Source organism: Bombus fervidus, chromosome 6 (assembly GCF_041682495.2).
Source record: "Bombus fervidus isolate BK054 chromosome 6, iyBomFerv1, whole genome shotgun sequence".
NCBI lineage: Eukaryota > Metazoa > Arthropoda > Insecta > Hymenoptera > Apidae > Bombus > Bombus fervidus.
The window spans coordinates 12380457-12400635 of NC_091522.1; the positions used below are offsets into that span (position 1 = coordinate 12380457).

The following is a 20179-nucleotide window of genomic DNA, read 5'->3' on the forward strand; positions in this document are numbered from 1 at the left end:
AATAATTAAATATATCTAAGTATAACTTAAAAAGCTGGCAAAAAATAAATAATTATATAATTATTACAGAATACGAACAACTAAATCAAAAAGAAATTTTAGATATATATAAATCTACAAATACAATGGATATTGAAAATAATCTAGATACAAATAGCCTTACTCCTAGTGAAGATAAAGTATCTCCTGTTTTAATTAGAAAACAAAATTTATTTTCAAAACGTTCATCTAGTATCAAAACTTCTCCAAGTCTTTTATCTACTAGTAAAAGTCGAATAAACGGAAGGAATATGCGTATCAGGCGAACAATTATAGATGAAGGAACTGTTACAGAAAGTAAATTTTTTGCTAAAGATAATACTCACGGAAATTATACTGCAATAGATAATGAAATTACGAACTCAAATGAAGTTTTATTAAAAAAAGAAAACATGGAAGTAAATAAAAATAACCACACAAGCAATATTAATTTAAAGCTTTTAATGTTAAATGAGGAAGTGGGGAAGGATGATAGTATGGATATTGATGAAGAGCATAATGCACCAGTTATAAATGCATCAAATGAGTGCAAAAATATTGAACCCTTAAACACTTCTAATTGCGATTTAGGAGTATCACATTTAGATGTTTCAATGAATGAAAATATTGCAAAAAATGCTAATAAAACCGAATTACACAATTTAAATACTTCATTGACAACGTTGGAATTTAATATAGATTCCGACTTCTTAATTCGACAAGAAGATATAAATACTTCAAATAGTTTATTTACATGGTCTGATACAAAAATATCCACACAAACAAGTAATAAAATAAAACAAAACAAAAGTAGAAGTTCTTCAAATTTTCGCACAGTAAGTATTATTATTTTATATCTCTGCATAATTGTATATTTCAACATTTTATATCTCACTCTCTTTCTCTCTCTCACACACACAGGTTCTAAAAAGTAAAATGAACACGACAAACGGTACACGGCGAAGCCAACAGTTACAATCATCAGTACGAAGGCAACAAAGTTTATTAAGTATGTTTGGGTTTGAAAAAAAAAGTAAGTTCAATATATTAAAATTTTGAAATTTTTTTTTAATTTAACTAACTATACTGTTCGTTTATAGAATTACATTCGTTAACACACTACAGTTAATAATTGTAAAATAAATGTGTGCTGTGCTACATTTTTTGTAATAATTTTTAACTTATTAATTACTACAAAAAAAATATGTATGAGGAATACTCAAGACTTTAATACAGAATTTATCGTAACTATAATATAATATAAATAACAATTTGTTATAAATATACTTTTATATACATACAATGTACATATATTTCTTTTTTAAGTAAATTCTTTTTACAATTTTATTTGTTTGTCATGCTTGGATCCTCCCATGGTCGTGGTATACGAACGTTTTCCCAATTATCAATATCCAAGGTCTAGAAATATCAAGCTAAATGTAATTATGACTTATTGATTATTTCATATAAATTTGTATATACCATATAATGTAATTTGTATGTAATATATGTATCATAACAAAGTATAAAGTTTTCTACAACTATTTAATCTATTAATACAACTTGATATATTTATTTATTATATTTGTATAATGTAATTTTAATATTAGTCAGTTGTTTCTATAAACATAACACATGTAATTCATGTGTTTTATATATTAATCTTGATCATATTTGTCAGCAATCTTATTTGCATTTTTTATTTGCAAATAAGAATGCATATCCTTGTTCCTAATTTTAACACACATACAGTTGCTGTGTACAATTAACATAACTTAAAATAAAAGAATAAAATCGTATATTTACTTTTGCATCAATTTGTCATATAAATTCCTTAAGTATGTATAAGGATATAGTTTGTTACTCTTAAAAAGAATAGCTAAAATTTGATTATTTTCTGTAATGATTATTAACTGTTAATAGATATTTAAGGATATGAAGGAATTTTGGTCCAATATATTAATAAAGAAGAATTTATAACACATTTTTGAGTTGAAATTATCCTATTTTCATATAAAAAGTTTAAAAATAGTACATTTCTCAAACTAGTAAAACTGGAATTTTTCAAATATTTATTATATAGATAAATTTTATTTAATAAAAATAATCGGTTTACTTACTTTTATTAGCTTATATTCCTCTTCAAGAGTACGACTTTTTTTCATTTCAATACCTCGTTTTTTAGTTTCTATTTTCATATCGTACGATGTAACTTTTGGATACTTATATCTGAACAAATGAAAATAATTTAGTTAATAACTTTAAATTATATAATAGAAAATTTAAGATTGTATTATTAAAGTACATACTTTAGGCTTACAAATTCCTGAATAAAAAATGAACCTCCTATAACAAGTATCATAAATGGTAAAAATTGCCAAAAATGTTTTCGCTTCATTGTATTGAAGGTTATGTTCTTATATATATGCCGGTACGAAATCTATAAATTATAGGTATTATTTGTTACGTATATACATTGCTATTATTATTTCGAATATATAAAATTATATATTTTTGAAGGTATTAAAATATTATGGATCAAAACTATAGAATATCAAAAGTTATTATGAATGATGTATAAAAGAAATTATGTATGCATGCATGTAAGTACTCACTCAAATGTTTACTAGTAGTTTTTTATAAAATTTAAGGCTATATGTTAAAATCAACATATTTTAAAGTAGGTATTACTTTATATAATAATTGTATTAAATTTTAAATAATACTTTATATAATAAGCAATTTTTAAAGAAAAATATCCATAATTGGACGAGTAGTAGTATGTACGTATATAGATTGATTATCATTGTATAGAAATGAAACTTTATACAAATATTTTATATATATTATTTTGATCTTTCTTATATTAATACAATCATTTATTTATGTAATCTGACTACTATGAAAGGCTAATAATAATACCATAATATTGTTTGTATTATTTTCTTAATTTACAATGAATTCAAATCAATAACACATTTTACCTCGCCATACACACAAAATAAAATTCACCAAAATACATATATCGATTTACGTGATCTTTTAAGTAAATGTGAAAGGAGTGATGGTTGTAATTAAATTATTTTAGTTTGATAATTAAATGAATTTATCGATAATATTAATTCGATAATAACAAGTTAATATTGTTATTGACGAACAAACGAAATGATTTTAATTTTATATCTCACTACAGGTTAAGCTGGCATATAAGATTTTTATTTGTTTTAATTTGAAAATTATTTCTATATATCAGAAATAGGAGAAATTGCAAAATGAACATTTTGCCAGGGACGGCATCTCTTCTCGAAGAACTTGACAGTACGTAATTATGTTACAATTGTACATTTGTTAGGTTATATCAGTGTGTTATTGCAGTTTTGCATTTTATTTTTTAATTAATAATTTTTATAAACGCTATATGTATAGAAGCAAACTATTATACAGTATAATACAAATTTTTTCTTTTATCACGGGAAATTGTATTAATTAAATCTAGAACTATATTATTCATATGTATATCTTTTTAAACCTTCGCAAATGATGAAATTTTTGATAAAATATAATACATTTTGTTTATTTTAATCTCTACTTTGATAAAAGTTATTTTCATTATTATGATATATTATATATAATTCTGGTCTAGAAAAACTTATGGTTTTACTAAGAGATGGCAGAACTTTAATTGGATATCTTAGAAGTGTTGATCAATTTGCTAATATTGTACTTCATCGTACAATTGAAAGAATTCATGTTGGCAAAGAATACGGAGACATCCCAAGAGGAATTTTTATTGTCAGAGGAGAAAATGTTGTCCTTTTAGGAGAAATAGTAATGTCGTTATATAAAAGTCTTTTATTTAAAAAAACATATATTAGATTTCTTAACGAAACGATATAATTCTTATTATAGGACAGAGACAAAGAAAGAGATTTACCATTGACTGAAGTATCTGTTGATGATATCTTGGATGCACAAAGACGAGAACAAGAATTAAAACAAGACCAGAAACGACTAATAAATAAAACTCTGAAGGAACGAGGTTTATCATATATTCCAGATATGGGTCATGATGACATGTTCTGACCCATATCCACATCCTTGACTACCAATACTTTATCATCTACATCTTCACATAATTCTGAAGCATGTGATACATGTTACACATCACTTTCTTTCTGATAATATCTAAAGGAGACAACTTGTGAGATGTGAATATATCACATAATTGTGAAGATAGAAAGAATAATTATATCCTACAATAGAATAATAATAATAATGTATATCCTACAATTTCTTTATAAAACTATGATATAATAGTACAATTCAAATTTGACATATGAGATGTCAATAATATAAGAATTTATATAGTTTTAGTTTTATTACATTAACCCTGTATTTGTGGAAAATGTATCTACTATAATTGTATTGTACTTTTAAAAATCTTCAAACTTCTACTATATACAAAAATTATATTTAAATAGAAATCTATTATAATTAATAGATAGTCTTTTACTGACTATATTAAATACATAAATGAACATATTGATTACATTTACAGATTTCTAGCAATTACATATATATTTTTCTATGATCAGTTTTACATATCTTGTTTTGTATAAAGAATTCTTGTTTCAATAATTCCCTTGTATTTCAAACTAAAAATAAAGACAAATACACAATATTAAGGAAGATTTGATTCAATATAAAAATCATGTGTATAAAATGTTATTTATATATTACATGTTTAATAAATTTACAGAATATATTTCTTTAAAAATGTAAATCCACATTATAATCCAAAATATTTTATTTAGAAAATCCATATATATATAAAACCTAATTCTAAAATAATAAATAGATAATGTGAGATAAAATATTTCATATTTTGCAATTTTTTTAACAATTAGAGTTTTTTTCCTATATTTGTTTATATAATACTAAATATGGTATGTTTGACAATTAATGATATGAAATGAATTATTTAAATCTGTACAATATATGTATATTATATTGTACTACATATATCAACAAATGTATTATATATATATATATATATAAATATATTAATAAAATGAGTTTACAGTCATTGTATCCTATTTTTTATTATCTATAAAAGACTTCATGTATTAAAATAAATCAGTATTTATTACATTAGTGTATTAATTTCAAAAATCATAAAAATTTCGTATGATACAGCAGATCAATAAAAAATAAATGTCCATTTATATATAATAATTGAATTATTATTAATGCTATATATTAAAAAGAACACTGAAAGTAATAGTGTTATCAAATTTCACAAACTTATATAGTTACGTAATTTATTGAAAGTTTAATATGAAATTTAAGTGTATCGTAGTCAATGTATTTTATGCAAAAGAGTTTATTCATATATAATGAATAATTTAACAAAATATATAATATATAAACTTTAAGAAAGTATATAAATTAAATGAAATAGTACAAAACTATTCACCATATATTACGAATTTGAATGTATCACATATCGATGTATTTTAATCTTTATTATAGAAATACAGAGGTAATGAAAGTTTTAAAAAATAGAAAGTTATATAATGAAAGTAAACTTTAAAATTTTGTTTTCATACCATTCATAAGCAAACCTATTGATATCATAGGTTTTTATATTAACATCTCTTTTCAAAGTAAAAGGTATTATTAAAACGAAAAAGTGTGCATAAAGATATGTATAGAAATTAATATATTATTAATGTCATAATATGTTTAAACACGTTGATTTTGGTATATATCGTGATTATATCACTTTGTCAAAATGAAGTTTCTTGAAATGTGTCTTTTATTTTTACAGAATTTAATGTTGATTCGCTTAATTGTTTATTTCTGAAACCTTGTCCTTGTATGTTTCTTAATTTTCTAGATTCTTTTATTGATTTCTTAGAATCATTACGCTGTAAACTAGTTGCTCGTTTTCTTGGTGAACTTGCCACTTCCTCATTTTTTTCCGACGAATTCGCGCTATTAGTACTACCAGATGCAATACCAGAAGTATCAGATTCAGGTTGATTTCCATTTAAACAACAAAGTAAGCTTTCAGAAAGGCCATCCTCATTTAAAATATTTAAGTCGGATTCTGATTGTTCGAAGTCTCCAGTACGCGACGAAAAACTGAGATCAACAGGACTAGCAGTTAACACACTTCTAGACAATAAATATTCCCTAAATGTGCTTGTTATAGACATTGTACTTTGTTGTTTGATTGTGTAATAGTCATCGGTAATTGATGTAATATATCTTCTTTTCTCTGTTGTATTTTTGTTTAAATTTTCTTTATCTTCCAAGTCAATAACTTCGTTGTATACAATTTCGCTGTCTGTGTTATTGGGCTTTTGAGATTCTTCTAGAATTGAAGTACAATTTATTGGAGCAATAATATCAAGGTTTGGACCATGTATGTTATTACTCTGTTGATTCCAACTATTATTGACAGAAGCGAGATTACATAGGTTTGATCCAGAAACCATCATTACTGGTTTTCTAGAACGGGGTGTCATCATTGTTTCCTGTAATCAATATAGAATATTACTAGTTTGAATTTGTAGTAAATTCACAATTATATTTATAAATTATAAAGAAAGTAAACAATGGTAAAAGGAAACATACAAAATAATGGTATTAGGGATAATATTATAAATTCATACCTGCATAGCTTTTGTCATTTTAGTAGCGCTTTGCGTAATTGGGCTCATGCTCTTATCATTGTTAGTAATAGGAGTTAACATGTAGTCATTAGTAACTAAGCTTTTGCGTAATAAATTTGATGGTGTTGATGTGTGGGCAACATATACATTCCAAAGTCTATTCTTCACAGCAGGAGACAAATGAACACATGCATTATCAGAGTGTGATTCCATTTTTGAATATTCCACTGCTTTCTTGTTCTCGTCGTCATACTTAGCTATAGATACCATTTCTGTATGAGTTGCTTCTGACATTGAAAATGTAGGTTCTGAACTTTGTCTATATAATTCATTTTGACTTGTTTCATACAAAGTACTTTGAGAAGAATATATATCTGGTGGTTCACTGAGTTGTCTAGATAATCTATTAGTATTAATTGCAGTATTATTCTCCCCTCTTAATTCCTTGTTAGAATCTTGCAAAGATATGTTCGCGTTACTTGACTTTGAATTTATGGATTCATCTATATATGATCCTTTATCTGATTTATTTACATTCCAATCATGATATTGAACTATTTGTTCCTCGTTTATATTTACAAATTTCATCAATATAGCCTTTCTCTTGTCTTTATAACTCCTTAATGTGGGAGTATTAAGACTACCAGTACTGTTACTAATATGTTTAGTATGAAGAAGGCTATCATTATTTGTATCATAATTTTCCATGCTAAGCTCATCATCTGATTTGCTAAGTAAGACTTTTGTTTGAAGTAATGATTTTTCTAGATTCTGTGTAGTTAAAAACATGCAAATAAAATATATTAATCATGGAGTGCTATTATAAGTATAATTATATGTTATAAAATTAGTGTGCTGTTATGAGCTTAAGAAGTATTGGCTATAAAAAATATTTTCTTCTATATATATATATATCTTACCGATGACAATATATTTTCTTCACTATTTGATCTAGTGATATTACAACCTATATTAATATCAAACTTTTTATGCCCCAAAATCTTTTTCTGGAATATGTGTTTTTTAATTGAATCTCCAAGACTTTTAGTTCGAAAATGTTTAACTTGTCTTGGTGTACCTTGACCATTTTCTTTATTAAATTGTTTTACAAGCCTACGTTTTTTAGCTGACTCTGGCATGGCTTGTATGTGAGCATACAGTTGTGCTAATGCTGCCTGAGTATCTTGCGTAGAATTTGCCTTTGCTGTTAATTTATGATCCACAAAACTGAATACTGTGTGTGCTGTACCTGTTGTATCTGGTATAGATTCATTTAACTGTAATAAAAGATAATTACATAAATTGGCATTAGTTATTAGGTATTTAACAATTTTGAAAAGAGAAAAGATAAACTTACATCTATATTTTTAGGGCTTAGTAATTTTCTTTCTTGCTCTACCCAATATGCTCTGATATCTGTAGCTAGTTTTGGTGGAATTTCAAATAGTTCATTTTCCTTTTTAATCATGAAGGCAACTAAACATGATAAATTTTGAGAATTGATATGTAAAGCTTCTGGTGATAATTTTCTTGGGCACATTAAGTGTGGTGTAAAAAGTGTAGCAAGGCTATCACAATTCATTTTATTATTAGATTCAAAACTAGCTGTCTTATTCAGAAGATTCAAGACATACTTAAGTAAAACTCTGTTTATAGATGGTAGAAGTAATAAAAGTAGTTGCAGAGATCTTAATAACCTTGCATCATTCCCACTTAAATCAGAACTACATAATTCTAAAATCAATAAAAGTAGATCTTAAAATAAACTATAACAATAAAAAAGTCAAGTATGATTTAGTTAATTCTTTACCAGCAATTTGACAATGTGCAGGATAATGCAAATCTGATAACAATGGCTCTGATAATTCAGCCAAAAATCCTTTTAATACCGATGCACAATCATGTACACTATATCGGCCATCATTAAGATTCAATGGAATGCCTTGATACAATGCAGTTTTTAAATCTTGTTGCCTTGTTAATTTACCAGTACGTCGAAATATACCTTCTTGTATAATATCTTAAAATTTGTTCAACATGGAAATAAAGGAAAAACAAATTATTTAAACATTTTCCAAATAATATAAATGTATATAGTGTACTGCATTATATTTTTACTTACTTTGTTCTTTAGATAAATATTCTATCAACTGTTTTACTTGATTTATTCCATCTTCAGATAAGCTAGCACCTTCAACTCCTTTTTGTAAATTAATTGTTGACTTAGGTTTCTTTGAGAAGCTTAAGAGACCCCACTTTTTTAACTTTGTCTTTTCATTGATGCAATCATTGCTGTATATATATACATAACAATAAATAAAAAAGTTTATAAAGTTTATTTTATATAAACAAACAGTGTACCAAATTGTAAAATCAACTTCTAAATTCAAATTTTAATAACATTAATTATCTTACTCCTCGGTATTGAGGTCCAATTCAAAAGATAGATGCATTTTGACGAGAGTGTGAAATTGTTCTGGATTGACTTTTCGCATTCTAAAAGCCAATTTACCATCCACACCATCGTTAAAATCTTCCATTGTCAATTCCGCAATAACGACAATTTAAACACGTTCTGACATCTTTAAATTTTATGCACACGTTCGTTGCCGTTTCGTTAACGGCGGTTACTTTCATTCTGACTGAATGACTTCTGTTTCATTATAAATAACATGTTCATATATATACAAATCATCTTTTCTAAAATAATTAAAATAATTGATCAATATGAAAGACAAATCATAACGCAATAGTATCTTTGTTCATTCGTATTTCTTCTACGTATCCATTCAACCAATCCAACTACACGATATTTACCACAAAGTAGTAATGGTTTTATAGTAAGACAAAACTAAATCTATTTCTTAGCTCCATCTAGTGGTACATACAAAAAATAGACTGGTATTATATGTATATATAATTTCTCACCTGATATTTATAAATAATACAATACTATTTCACTTTGTAAAGATAAGCAGTAGCAGAAGATTGAATGATTTAATGAAATATATTTTTAAATACATATATTGTTAATATAAACACTATTTAATCTTTTATGATAGAAATGATTTTTTGTTCAAATTTTGGTATTTCTAAAAATACTAAAAAAAGTACTGTGATTAAATATCAAAGTCATATAACAAATTTTAAAACAAAGAATTACGTATTGTATACGTACATATTTACAATTAAAGGCTATTATTTTCAATGAATCTTTTATGATAATTCAATATTTATATCACATTGCAATAATATTGTGTTAAAACAATCCAATGTATGTATATGTCTTCTGGAAAATATTTTGATAAAAAAGATTTAGGAAAGTTTGGAAATATTTTTTTGGCTATGTGTAGGATAAGAATATAAAAATGTTAATATTATAATGTCAATGGAATAACTGTAATTATAACATTTAATCTTTTTTTCATTTAGGAAAAAAAGCAGTTGGTATTAAATGTTTTGCAAATTTAAATAGTAAATGTTAATCTTATTCCAAATACCTTTTCATATTTTTTCAATTTAATGATATTACAAGTATTATCAGAATCAGTAATTGTCAGCTTTTAAATAATCAATTGGCAATGGCCCAAAATAAATCTTATATTTAAATACAACGTAAGCATATCAGAATAAAGGACGACAATCCTATTTTAAATAATTAAATACAACCATTAAACGATTTATAGTTGATACATTAACCGATTTATATTATGACTTATACATCTTATTTGTCAAGGTAAACATGTTTTCTGATTCATCGGGTCGAATAGAAATTAATTCTTTTCGATTGTTTAGTTTAAACGATTCTTCGTGATTTCTTTGGCTACCGATTGCTAGATAATATTTTAGAAAGAATAAGAATGTTATATAGAAAAACTTGTGATAACGAAAAGCAAGGTTGGCAGACGTAAAACACCTGTGACGATTATTAGTTGAATGGAACGTGGAAGGGATAACATGGCCACCGCCTGGTGACGTTCGTTCGCCGTCGTCGTTGCAATATCAAATGCTTCGAAAAACAGCTGGTAAACATTTATCAGTGTAAGTTACGTAGTTTTCACGCGGAAAACGCGTATTATATTCAGTGAGGAGTATAAAGCACGATGATGAACATGTGGAAAGTGCGGGAATTAATGGATAAGGCGTAAGTACAATTAAGTCAGTTACACGCGATCTAACCTTGCTTTTACTTTTTTCAACGCATTCCACTCTACTTCCTTCGATACGCTGCACGATTTTTCATTTATCCCTAATTTTGCTGTCACTGATAGTCACTTCGCTTACATTGTTTAACGCATCATTCATGCATATGAATGTGGATCCTGTTTAAATCTTTCTTTTCTCGTTTAATCTGGTATTCGCGGAAGATAAATAAAAGATTCTCTGCACTTATTTTCGAACAAGTTTTACTTATGAGCCTTCATAGTAGATTGATATATCGTATACTTAGATAGATTGCAAAAATACGTTTATTTACTTGGTCGAATATAAACTTTCACATCAAATAATAACAAATTGCATAGAATTGATGAAAATAATGTTACTATAAAAGGATGAAATAAATCACATTATACGTTTCATTCATAATACGAATAATACGATAGCGTTCGTTTATCTGATACTTTCTTTTATTATTACTATTCTTGTTGTACTTTTTATAAAATTTGCTAGCTTTCATAAACGTCTTTTTATTTATATATCTTGTTATCATGTTAATGTAAAGAATCATATATTTTCGGATGTAAAAATGCAACCTTTTAGGAAATGTATTACGATAAATTGCATTGGTGTAACTCTAATTACATAATATATCTATTTTTGTATTATACGATAAGTTTGCACGAAGATACCATCTGTAATTATTTTTTTTTCCTTATTTTCTACTTTTGTATTTTTGTGTTTTAAACGATATTTAAAATTGTTAATATTATTAGAATTGTTCCTTTTTTTCACTTGATAAGAACGTACGAACAAAAAGAACAATGTTTTACTACAATAGCGACTGGAATTAGACGATAAGCTGTCCACACAAGCTCACGAACAGGTTACACTCCATGATAAGTAAGACTACCCGTTGGGAAAGTCTTGCATATTTTAAGAGGAAGGAAATGAGATATTGATAAAATACCAGTTTTCTTCGGTAAAAAATGATCTATAATATTTATCAATAATAGTAATTAATATTTATAGCAACAGAAATACATCAGGAATCGCATATACATTAATTATTGTCCGTTATGTCTATTTCCAAATGCATAAAATCTGTTACCGAATATCGATAAAATAGTTTTACAAACACTTCGCAGATTATATTCTAGATTACTTATTATTATGTTAATTCGTAATTTTTTAAGTTTCTTTTGTTCAAAACAATATCAGATTCTTGTGTATGATCTTCACACCGTTAAGTTTCGCTTTCGTGCAGTTGTACTCAATGCGCGTGTAAAATATTCATAAAAAATTGAAAGTATAAGAAATTTACTTCGTCACGAACATTACATTTCTTTTCCTTTCCTTTTCCCTGTGTAACTACGAAATATAAGTATTGTTCTTACACCAATTCTTATTGCATTCCATGTACATGGACATAGTGTTGAATCGTTTAGTGGTTCTCAAACATTGCTAGTATCTATCCGTTTTTATTTTATGCTATTCTTTGATTCTTTCACTTCTATTGCTTTTTAAACAACGCCAAAGCGTAGTTCTTAATACGTAGTTACCGTTTGGAGTTATTATTTCTTGAAATGATAACTACACGTAGTTTCGCTCATGGTATCACGATCGAAAACGTGAGATTCTTCACGATCTGTGAAAATCGAGAAGCGGAAGGACACTATTATCTCTAACAGCTCTTTCTGAATACAAATGTAACCTGTAACTGTATATAACTATATACGCGAAGATGTCTGATTCCAAATACGATTGTTATTACTCATATGAACAGTTAATTTTCTAAATACCAGGCAACTCGTGTTCTTCATTATTTTTATTATTAAACAAAGGACATGTGTGCAAATTCAATTATTAAGTCTATAGGAATAGTAAAGTTACTTATTATAGTAAAAAATATGCTTATTATTCCTTTGGTTTTTTGTCAGATTATTATGTTAAATACTTTTTAAATATTAATAATAATAATTAATGAGTTGTTAGAAACAAATCACAATGGTTACTTGTAAACTAGAGTATTTACTTATTGATAATCGCTTTTCATTTTTATCATTTATAGATATATCACATTTTACTTAATATTTTAAAATAAAAATAAGAGTTTATAAAAAAAAAGATAGATATCTTTTTATGTAGATATTTTTAAGTCTCGACAAAAGTATTACATAATCGAGTGTTTGTACTCAATGTCCTTTTGTACCTGTCGTTTTGCTACTTTCTATGTATATAACAAAAACATGATAAGATAGATCATTTTCTCCAGTAATAGAACTTTCGATTTCAAAATGAACGCGAGAAATTTAAACTGCACCATCATTTCTTGTTCAGAAGAAGTTCAGAAGAAGATAAATAAAAGTAAGATAACATTTTGGATGTATAACTATATACTTCGATAACGATCGCGACACTAAAAATTCAATCGTAAAGATTGGTATGGTCTTTGTTATTTGTGTGTGTGCGCGTGTGTGCGTGTGTGTGTGTGTGTGTTTTGCGCATTTTAATAGCATACAAAATTGTCTTGCGTAAAAGAATGTATTCTGATTTAATCAATTTCATTTGCAACAAAGAGTTGAATTTCATGAAAACAATCTTTTTTCACGATACAAATATTCCGTAATACGAAAAATATAAATACGAAATTCCGTATCACGAAACATATGTTACTGGAAGTTAAAAACAGAAAAGTATTGTATGCAAGCAAAGGCGTAAAAATATTGCACAATTAACAGGTGTTCATACAATCTACGTGAAGACAGTGAAAGTAATTTTACTTTAGAATTAATAGTATTATCATATATTGTATATTGTAATATCTCATACAACCTATTTAAAACTATTAATACATCATAAAATATATACGTTATTGTATATAATTATACTAATGAAAACGAAAATGATATTACAGGACTAATGTAGTTATGAATTACACGGAAACAGAAGCCAAAGTTCGAGAGGCAACAAATGACGATGCTTGGGGCCCAACCGGTATAAATTTTTATGTTTAAAGAAATATTTAAACAAATATTTGTCAATTATTATGGAGTTGTAAATGTTTAAATTACATCTGTCCAAACATATTGTACAAATTTTACGTTATAATACGATGGTGAATACTTAATGTTATGAAGGCAAAATGATAGTTATTGATCCAATGTTATTTTTGCTGACAGTATAGTATTTTTATACACAAGGAATTCTGTAAGATATACATAAATCAGTATTTTCGTTAAATAAAAAATAATAAGTAAAATTACTTTTGTTTTTAATACTGAAAATGTTAATAATATTACATAACTTTTGATTCTTAATAATTAAATAAAAAATTAATTAATTATATTGGGAATTGCAATTTCATCTTTAACAATTTATATTGTCATATATTATATTATTTAATTGTTATATATTTAAAATTCACTTTCATTATGCAAAAGTAAGGTATTCGAAAATAATTGCATAAAAATTAGATTTTATACACTTCTGTATTTGACAGTTATCACTTACGCATTTCTTCATGCAATAAATATGCAATTAAAATTACGAATATTAACTTTATGTTTACTGGTAAATATAGTTTTTGTTTCTTATTAATTATTTCGTTCGTTATTGTTTCAAGACTTATTAAAGTTTCTTATACGAAACTCTATTAAACATCTTATAATTTTCTGCCGACTTTTTAATAATTTTATTCATTGTTGAAGTTCGACATGTAGCAAAATTAATTCTACCGCATGTTATTACTTTAGGTGCAATGATGCAAGAACTGGCTCAGGCTACATTCACATATGAGCAATTTCCTGAGGTAATGTCCATGCTGTGGAAAAGGATGTTGCAAGAAAATAAACGGAATTGGCGCCGAACGTACAAGGTAAATCCGTTTCTGTTATATATACATATTTAATTTGTGTTATGTTAATAAATATATAGGTATTTTATCAACAAAATTATATAAAAGGTTTAATGAAAATTTTATTATAAATAAATAAAAATAAAAAAAATATATAACTATTAATAATACAATTGATCCAATGATTAATATCCAATGATATGTTACATGAATGTTTATATATTTCTTTTATTTTTGTAAAATTTTTGCTAGTACCTTTATTTAATTGATTAATTCCATTTTCTTATTTTCAGTCTCTTTTGTTATTGAATTACCTAGTTCGCAATGGGTCAGAACGAGTGGTTACATCATCTAGAGAACATATTTATGACCTCAGGTCTTTAGAAAATTATACATGTATCGATGAATTTGGTAAAGATCAGGGGATTAATATTAGGCATAAAGTCAGAGAATTGATTGATTTTATTCAGGATGATGATAAATTAAGGGAAGAAAGAAAAAAAGCTAAGAAAAATAAAGATAAATATGTAGGTTTATCAAGTGAAGCAATGGGTATGAGATTTGGTGGTGGGGATAGATGGACAGATAGACTAAAATGGGATAAAACTAATACTGATTCTTATAATGATTGGGATCGAGACAGTAGAGGAAAAGGTTTTGAGGATACAAATAATAGGTGAATATAAAGTTTTATGTTTTCATTAGTAATGATCAAATATCTTTAATATTGTTTATTTTCATCTTTTTGTAATAGTGATGACGGTGAAAGAGAAGATTCTGATAATGATGTTCATCCCAGTCCAAAAAGAGGAGGAAGAGAATACAGGGATACAATGGATAGCATGGATCGCGTTAATAAAACTATTACATCTACAACTTCAACAAATGCTTCTCCAGCAAGAGTAACAAGAACTATTAAAAAGGTAGATTTAGGGGCTGCAGCAAATTATGGAAGAGAACAATCTAATGTAAGTAAAAAAATGTTAGATAAAAGAGATTACTGATTTTATAACAATTTATGTTGAAAATTCTAACTTAAATTTACAGAATGGTATATCTGGATCACAAAATAGTTCTTTATCTACTAAACAGAAGAATAAAAATGATATTCTAAATGATATTTTCGATGCTCAAAATGAGAATAATACCAAATCAGCTGTCGATGATGATGATGATTTTAATCCAAGAGCAAATACTCAGCCTAGTGTACAAACTCAAAATGCAAATACAGATTTTGGGGATTTTACTAGTGCATTTGGTAGTCCTACAGTAAAAACGAAAGATAACAGTGATGAATTTGCAGATTTTACATCAGCTTTTAACTCTTCTGTTACAATATCTAATCCCCCAGTGCAGCCACAACTGCCACAGACACAAGTAAATTTAATAGGCGCAACAATACCAAATATTAATAGTTCAGTAACAGATAATGTAAATAATGCGATGTTTATCAATGCCCAATCATTAAGCACTTCTTCTTTCACAACTATGCCTTCTACAAATACACTTCCCCAAAATTCTAGTATGAGTAGCAATCTACTTGATACTTTACAACCACAAATACTTAATAACCAGCAATCATTGAACAATAATACAGGTATATTATACACAATCATTCAATAATATTGAGTTATTACATGCTAATAAATATTTAATTATTTTAATACAAAATGATTATTTTATAGCAGCTTCAAATTCAGATCTTTTATCGGACTTAGATAGCTTAAATTCTTTGACTACTGGCTCTATGGATAGGCGGGTAAATAATACCAACAATACTAATCTCTTTTTAAACATGAATTCAACACCTGCCACAGCTAGCCATGGAGGTAAATATACATTATTTACTAATTTAAATGCAACTATGATTTTATGATTTAGTAATATTAACAATGTACTTTAAATTTTGATGAATACGCTTTAGTATTACCTTATCATAAAATCAAGATATCTGAAAATCTTTATTTAGAAAATAATATTTTTATACATTTTCTTTTTTATTGCTTATTAGTCCATAAATTTTTTAATTTGGAGGAAATTATGAATTTTTGTTGCAAAATTTTGCGTATGCTTTAGTATTGAAGATATATTTGAAGATAATGTAATGTCCCCAAGAAAGTCTTTCCTTGCAGCAACCAAGGTGGAAAAAAGCATCACTTCAGCTGAAAATCTTTCAAAATGTGCTGCAATTCGACTTTTGGATGAATTGTGTTCCATGGGTCCTATCAAAAGTCATAATAACTTGGAAAAGCTGAAATCATATATTTCTGAATATACTAAATTTTTACCGGGTCCACTTACTCCACAAAACTACTGCAATCTCGATTTTTATCCAGAAATTGATTCTATGTTACATGGAAAAATTTTAGAAGAAATTATAGAAAAATTCGATCATAATTGGCCATTACAAGGAAATATTTTAGATCCAGTACTTAAGCAATTGATGATTATTGATGGTGCTACATTACCAATATTAGCTGAGTCTTTAATTGCTTTAGTTTCTGCTTTGAAAGAAACAGAAAATGAGAGAAAAATTTTTATCATTTCGATAATTTTGGAACAATTAGTAAAAAGTGATTCTTTGTTTTCCGCAATAGTAAATGCATGCAAATATCGAATTCGAAATGTGATGCAAGAAGAAGAATTTAACGAAACATGGCGAAATATGGTGCAAATTTTAATCTCATTGCCTAATCGCGTAGCTAATAAATTGAAAGATAAAATATTTGATAGTTTTCTCCCTCAAACATATCTTAAAATTATAAGCTTCCATATTGCTCGTGCAATATCCTTCATAAATATTGGACTACATTATGATATCAAACCAGAATTAAAATTACTCTCAGTTTTAATTAGTAAACTGATAATCACTACAAAGTCAGAGAATTTATTATCATTTACTAATATTTTAGCAGAATGGTGTTTTGAAAATAAAAATAATGAACAAGATTTCATTCAGAATATACTAGAAATTCTAGATACATCTAGCATAGAACCAGTAGCTGTACTATTTTTGAAATATTGCGATGTAAATCTTGGAGTCCATAAAATTTTTGGCGATGTATTATTAAATTCAAATTGGAAATATACATTAACAACGAAAATTCCTTTAATGTGTTATTATAATGATGACAGTTTAGTAATAAATTTGATCTCATACCTAGCACAATTTTTAGATAAAAATGGTATTTTGATCGAATTACTTATGAAACTTTTAGATGTATGGGGTAACAAAAGTGCTTTAAATCATACCTCTATAGAGCAACATAAATATATTACAAAATTAATTATTACGTGCGTAAGAAAATCTAAAAGGTATTTAAGCAAGGATGATAAAGATAATATTCAAAGATTATTGTTCTCTGGTATATCTATTCATCTCGAATCTACACATATTATTTTAAGAGCAATAGGGATGTCTGTCGGTGAAATTTTTACTGACGAATTATCTGAGTCAGATACTGCATCAAAGCTTTCTTTCGAATATAATAATATGCCTGGCGAAGTAATAGATTTAGTACAATCTTTAAAAAACTTAGCTTTGGGAACAAAAAACGTAAAGAAGGAAGAAGATATTAGAAAGAGTAAATTAATTGTTGAAGATATTGAGTTTAACACATTGGGTGATAGGAAATTGTATGAATTAGGTGTTGAATGTAATGTTTTACCTAAACTAAGTACAAAAGTAGTAGATAATAATAAAGATGAGCAAACCACGGTTATAGCAAATTCAAATGTACCGACTGTGTTCGGGAAACAAATCTTGGAAGATGATGCAAAAGATAAAAACAATATTAAAAGTGATGTAGAATTGGATAGTGACGACGATTTAGTACCATATGATATGTCTCATGATACAAAAGCTAGTGAAAAATTACGACCAGCATACTTGCGGGATCTACGTGATAATTTAGTGAATGAAAAAAGTTCTTCAAATCCAGATGTTTTTTCAGAGTCCTTAGAAGTTTGTGAAGAACTTATATTATCACAATTACCAAATGATGATGTATCTTTTGCAATTGAATTATTAGAACTTCTTGTTACACTTAAAGAATCCTGTTATGTAGAAAATTTTGAATTATTAACATTCAAAGCTTGTGTAGCCATAATGACTGTCTATCCCAAAGAATGCGCTAAATTTTTATGCGAGCAGTTTTACTTGCCAGTAGATAAATATTCTGTAAATCAACGATTATTTTTCCTTGATATATTGGCAGAATCAGCAAGAAGATTATCAACTATTTCAATTCACGAAAATAAGGAAGATGCAATTAACGAACCTAAAATAAAACAAAGAACAAGAGAAACTTCGAACAAAGTGTCACTTTTCATTAATACAGAGAAAAGTCAACAATACAAAATACTATACAGTGATGACTTTGATGACTTTGCAAAGTCGGAAGATCAAATGAAAAATTGGCAGGAAATTGTTGATAGAAGAATTGAATCAAATACAAAAAGATACGCTCATAGTACAAAAGCTCTCAAAACATTTAAAAATAAATTTGGAAACGTTGCATCTTCATTTTTTTATCCATTACTTCATGGCTTTGGCAAACAAAATACTTGTTTGAACAGTGGATTACAAATCTTCACAGATCAAGAAAATATTTTACTAATTCGATTTTTGAAAACTTTGTCTACTATAATGATAGCAGCACAGAATTGTTTATTAGCCCCTAAAATGGGAAAAGAAATATTAGAATTATCATGGATTCTGAGATTCCATGATCAAGCAAAAGTTAGAATCGCAGTGATAGAAAATATTGCAGCTGTAGTTATTGCAATACCAAAACATACGATTATAAATGAATTATTTGAAACCATTATTGAAATACGATTGTGGCTTTTAGATCTATCTCAAAATATAATCAATGGTGATCATGACAAAGAATGTAGGAGTTTAGGTACTAAAGTAGTGTCTTTGATTGATTCTATTATAGGTTCAACATTCAATACATAGTTATTAATAAGATTTAAACATCATATTTATACAAACGTTTTTTAAAAATTATATATTTTGCATGTCATTACGAGTACAATGTATAAGGTAAAACATTAATTTGTATAATGAACTAATAACTTTTTTATTTGCTCCGTTATACATTACTTGTGAATGAGAATTAAGCTATTATTTAAGAAATGTAATTTATGTCACATTATATATTTTATATAATTTTTCATAATTGATTTTTTCAGCAATATTGTAATAATTTAATATTATGCATTAAATAAACAAGATACAAATATTTTTATCTATTACTAACTTCTAAAGATTTTAATCTATTTTATTATTTAATAAGTTAATTATATGTAAATGTGATAATAAAATAAAATATTAAGTAGATGTATTACTAAAACTAAAACAATTGTTATATTCAGGCACTATTGGATTATCGCCAGTTACAAATCTTCTTACTCCTACATCTACTAATTCCAAAAATCAAACATCAAATAATGCCTCCAT

At 26.6% G+C, this 20179-nt stretch overlaps 5 protein-coding genes across 9 annotated transcripts in view; 3 read left to right on the forward strand and 2 right to left on the reverse strand.

The window, feature by feature from the left end:
• Window positions 1-1363, forward strand: part of LOC139988192 (uncharacterized) — a 37000-nt gene extending 35637 nt beyond the window's left edge. For both annotated transcript variants that reach the window (XM_072005302.1, XM_072005303.1), the window contains exons 12-14: window positions 70-854; window positions 940-1051; window positions 1119-1363. In XM_072005302.1, coding sequence (XP_071861403.1) covers window positions 70-854; window positions 940-1051; window positions 1119-1147 — 926 coding nt within the window. In that variant the 3' untranslated portion in view covers window positions 1148-1363. The remainder of the gene's footprint in view (window positions 1-69; window positions 855-939; window positions 1052-1118) is intronic.
• On the reverse strand, window positions 1245-2452 carry L(3)neo43 (cytochrome c oxidase assembly protein COX16 homolog l(3)neo43). The gene is made up of 3 exons (XM_072005309.1): window positions 2328-2452; window positions 2139-2247; window positions 1245-1437 (listed from the first exon to the last, which is right to left on the reverse strand). The coding sequence occupies exons 1-3, from the start codon at window positions 2414-2416 to the stop codon at window positions 1363-1365; spliced, it is 273 nt and encodes a 90-aa protein (XP_071861410.1). The 5' UTR covers window positions 2417-2452; the 3' UTR covers window positions 1245-1362.
• A 759-nt stretch (window positions 2453-3211) lies between these two features.
• Window positions 3212-4703, forward strand: Lsm1 (U6 snRNA-associated Sm-like protein LSm1). The gene is made up of 3 exons (XM_072005308.1): window positions 3212-3336; window positions 3662-3846; window positions 3928-4703. Exons 1-3 carry the CDS (start codon window positions 3291-3293, stop codon window positions 4099-4101), a joined length of 405 nt encoding a protein of 134 aa, XP_071861409.1. The 5' UTR covers window positions 3212-3290; the 3' UTR covers window positions 4102-4703.
• Window positions 4704-5624: 921 nt separating this feature from the next.
• On the reverse strand, window positions 5625-9529 carry LOC139988194 (uncharacterized). Its single transcript, XM_072005306.1, has 7 exons — window positions 9114-9529; window positions 8821-8990; window positions 8509-8718; window positions 8056-8432; window positions 7619-7975; window positions 6699-7469; window positions 5625-6560 (listed from the first exon to the last, which is right to left on the reverse strand). The coding sequence occupies exons 1-7, from the start codon at window positions 9236-9238 to the stop codon at window positions 5808-5810; spliced, it is 2763 nt and encodes a 920-aa protein (XP_071861407.1). The 5' UTR covers window positions 9239-9529; the 3' UTR covers window positions 5625-5807.
• A 972-nt stretch (window positions 9530-10501) lies between these two features.
• On the forward strand, window positions 10502-19866 carry Lqfr (clathrin interactor lqfR). 4 transcript variants are annotated; one of them, XM_072005451.1, is made up of 8 exons: window positions 10502-10842; window positions 13774-13853; window positions 14612-14733; window positions 15006-15388; window positions 15467-15680; window positions 15760-16309; window positions 16398-16541; window positions 16845-19866. In XM_072005451.1, exons 1-8 carry the CDS (start codon window positions 10802-10804, stop codon window positions 19673-19675), a joined length of 4365 nt encoding a protein of 1454 aa, XP_071861552.1. In that variant the 5' UTR covers window positions 10502-10801; the 3' UTR covers window positions 19676-19866. The 4 variants fall into 4 exon arrangements, with proteins under 4 accessions (XP_071861552.1, XP_071861553.1, XP_071861555.1 ...); XM_072005452.1 differs by having other exon boundaries at window positions 10570-10842; window positions 16401-16541; XM_072005453.1 differs by lacking the exon at window positions 10502-10842 and adding an exon at window positions 13503-13629.
• Window positions 19867-20179: the final 313 nt, after the last annotated feature.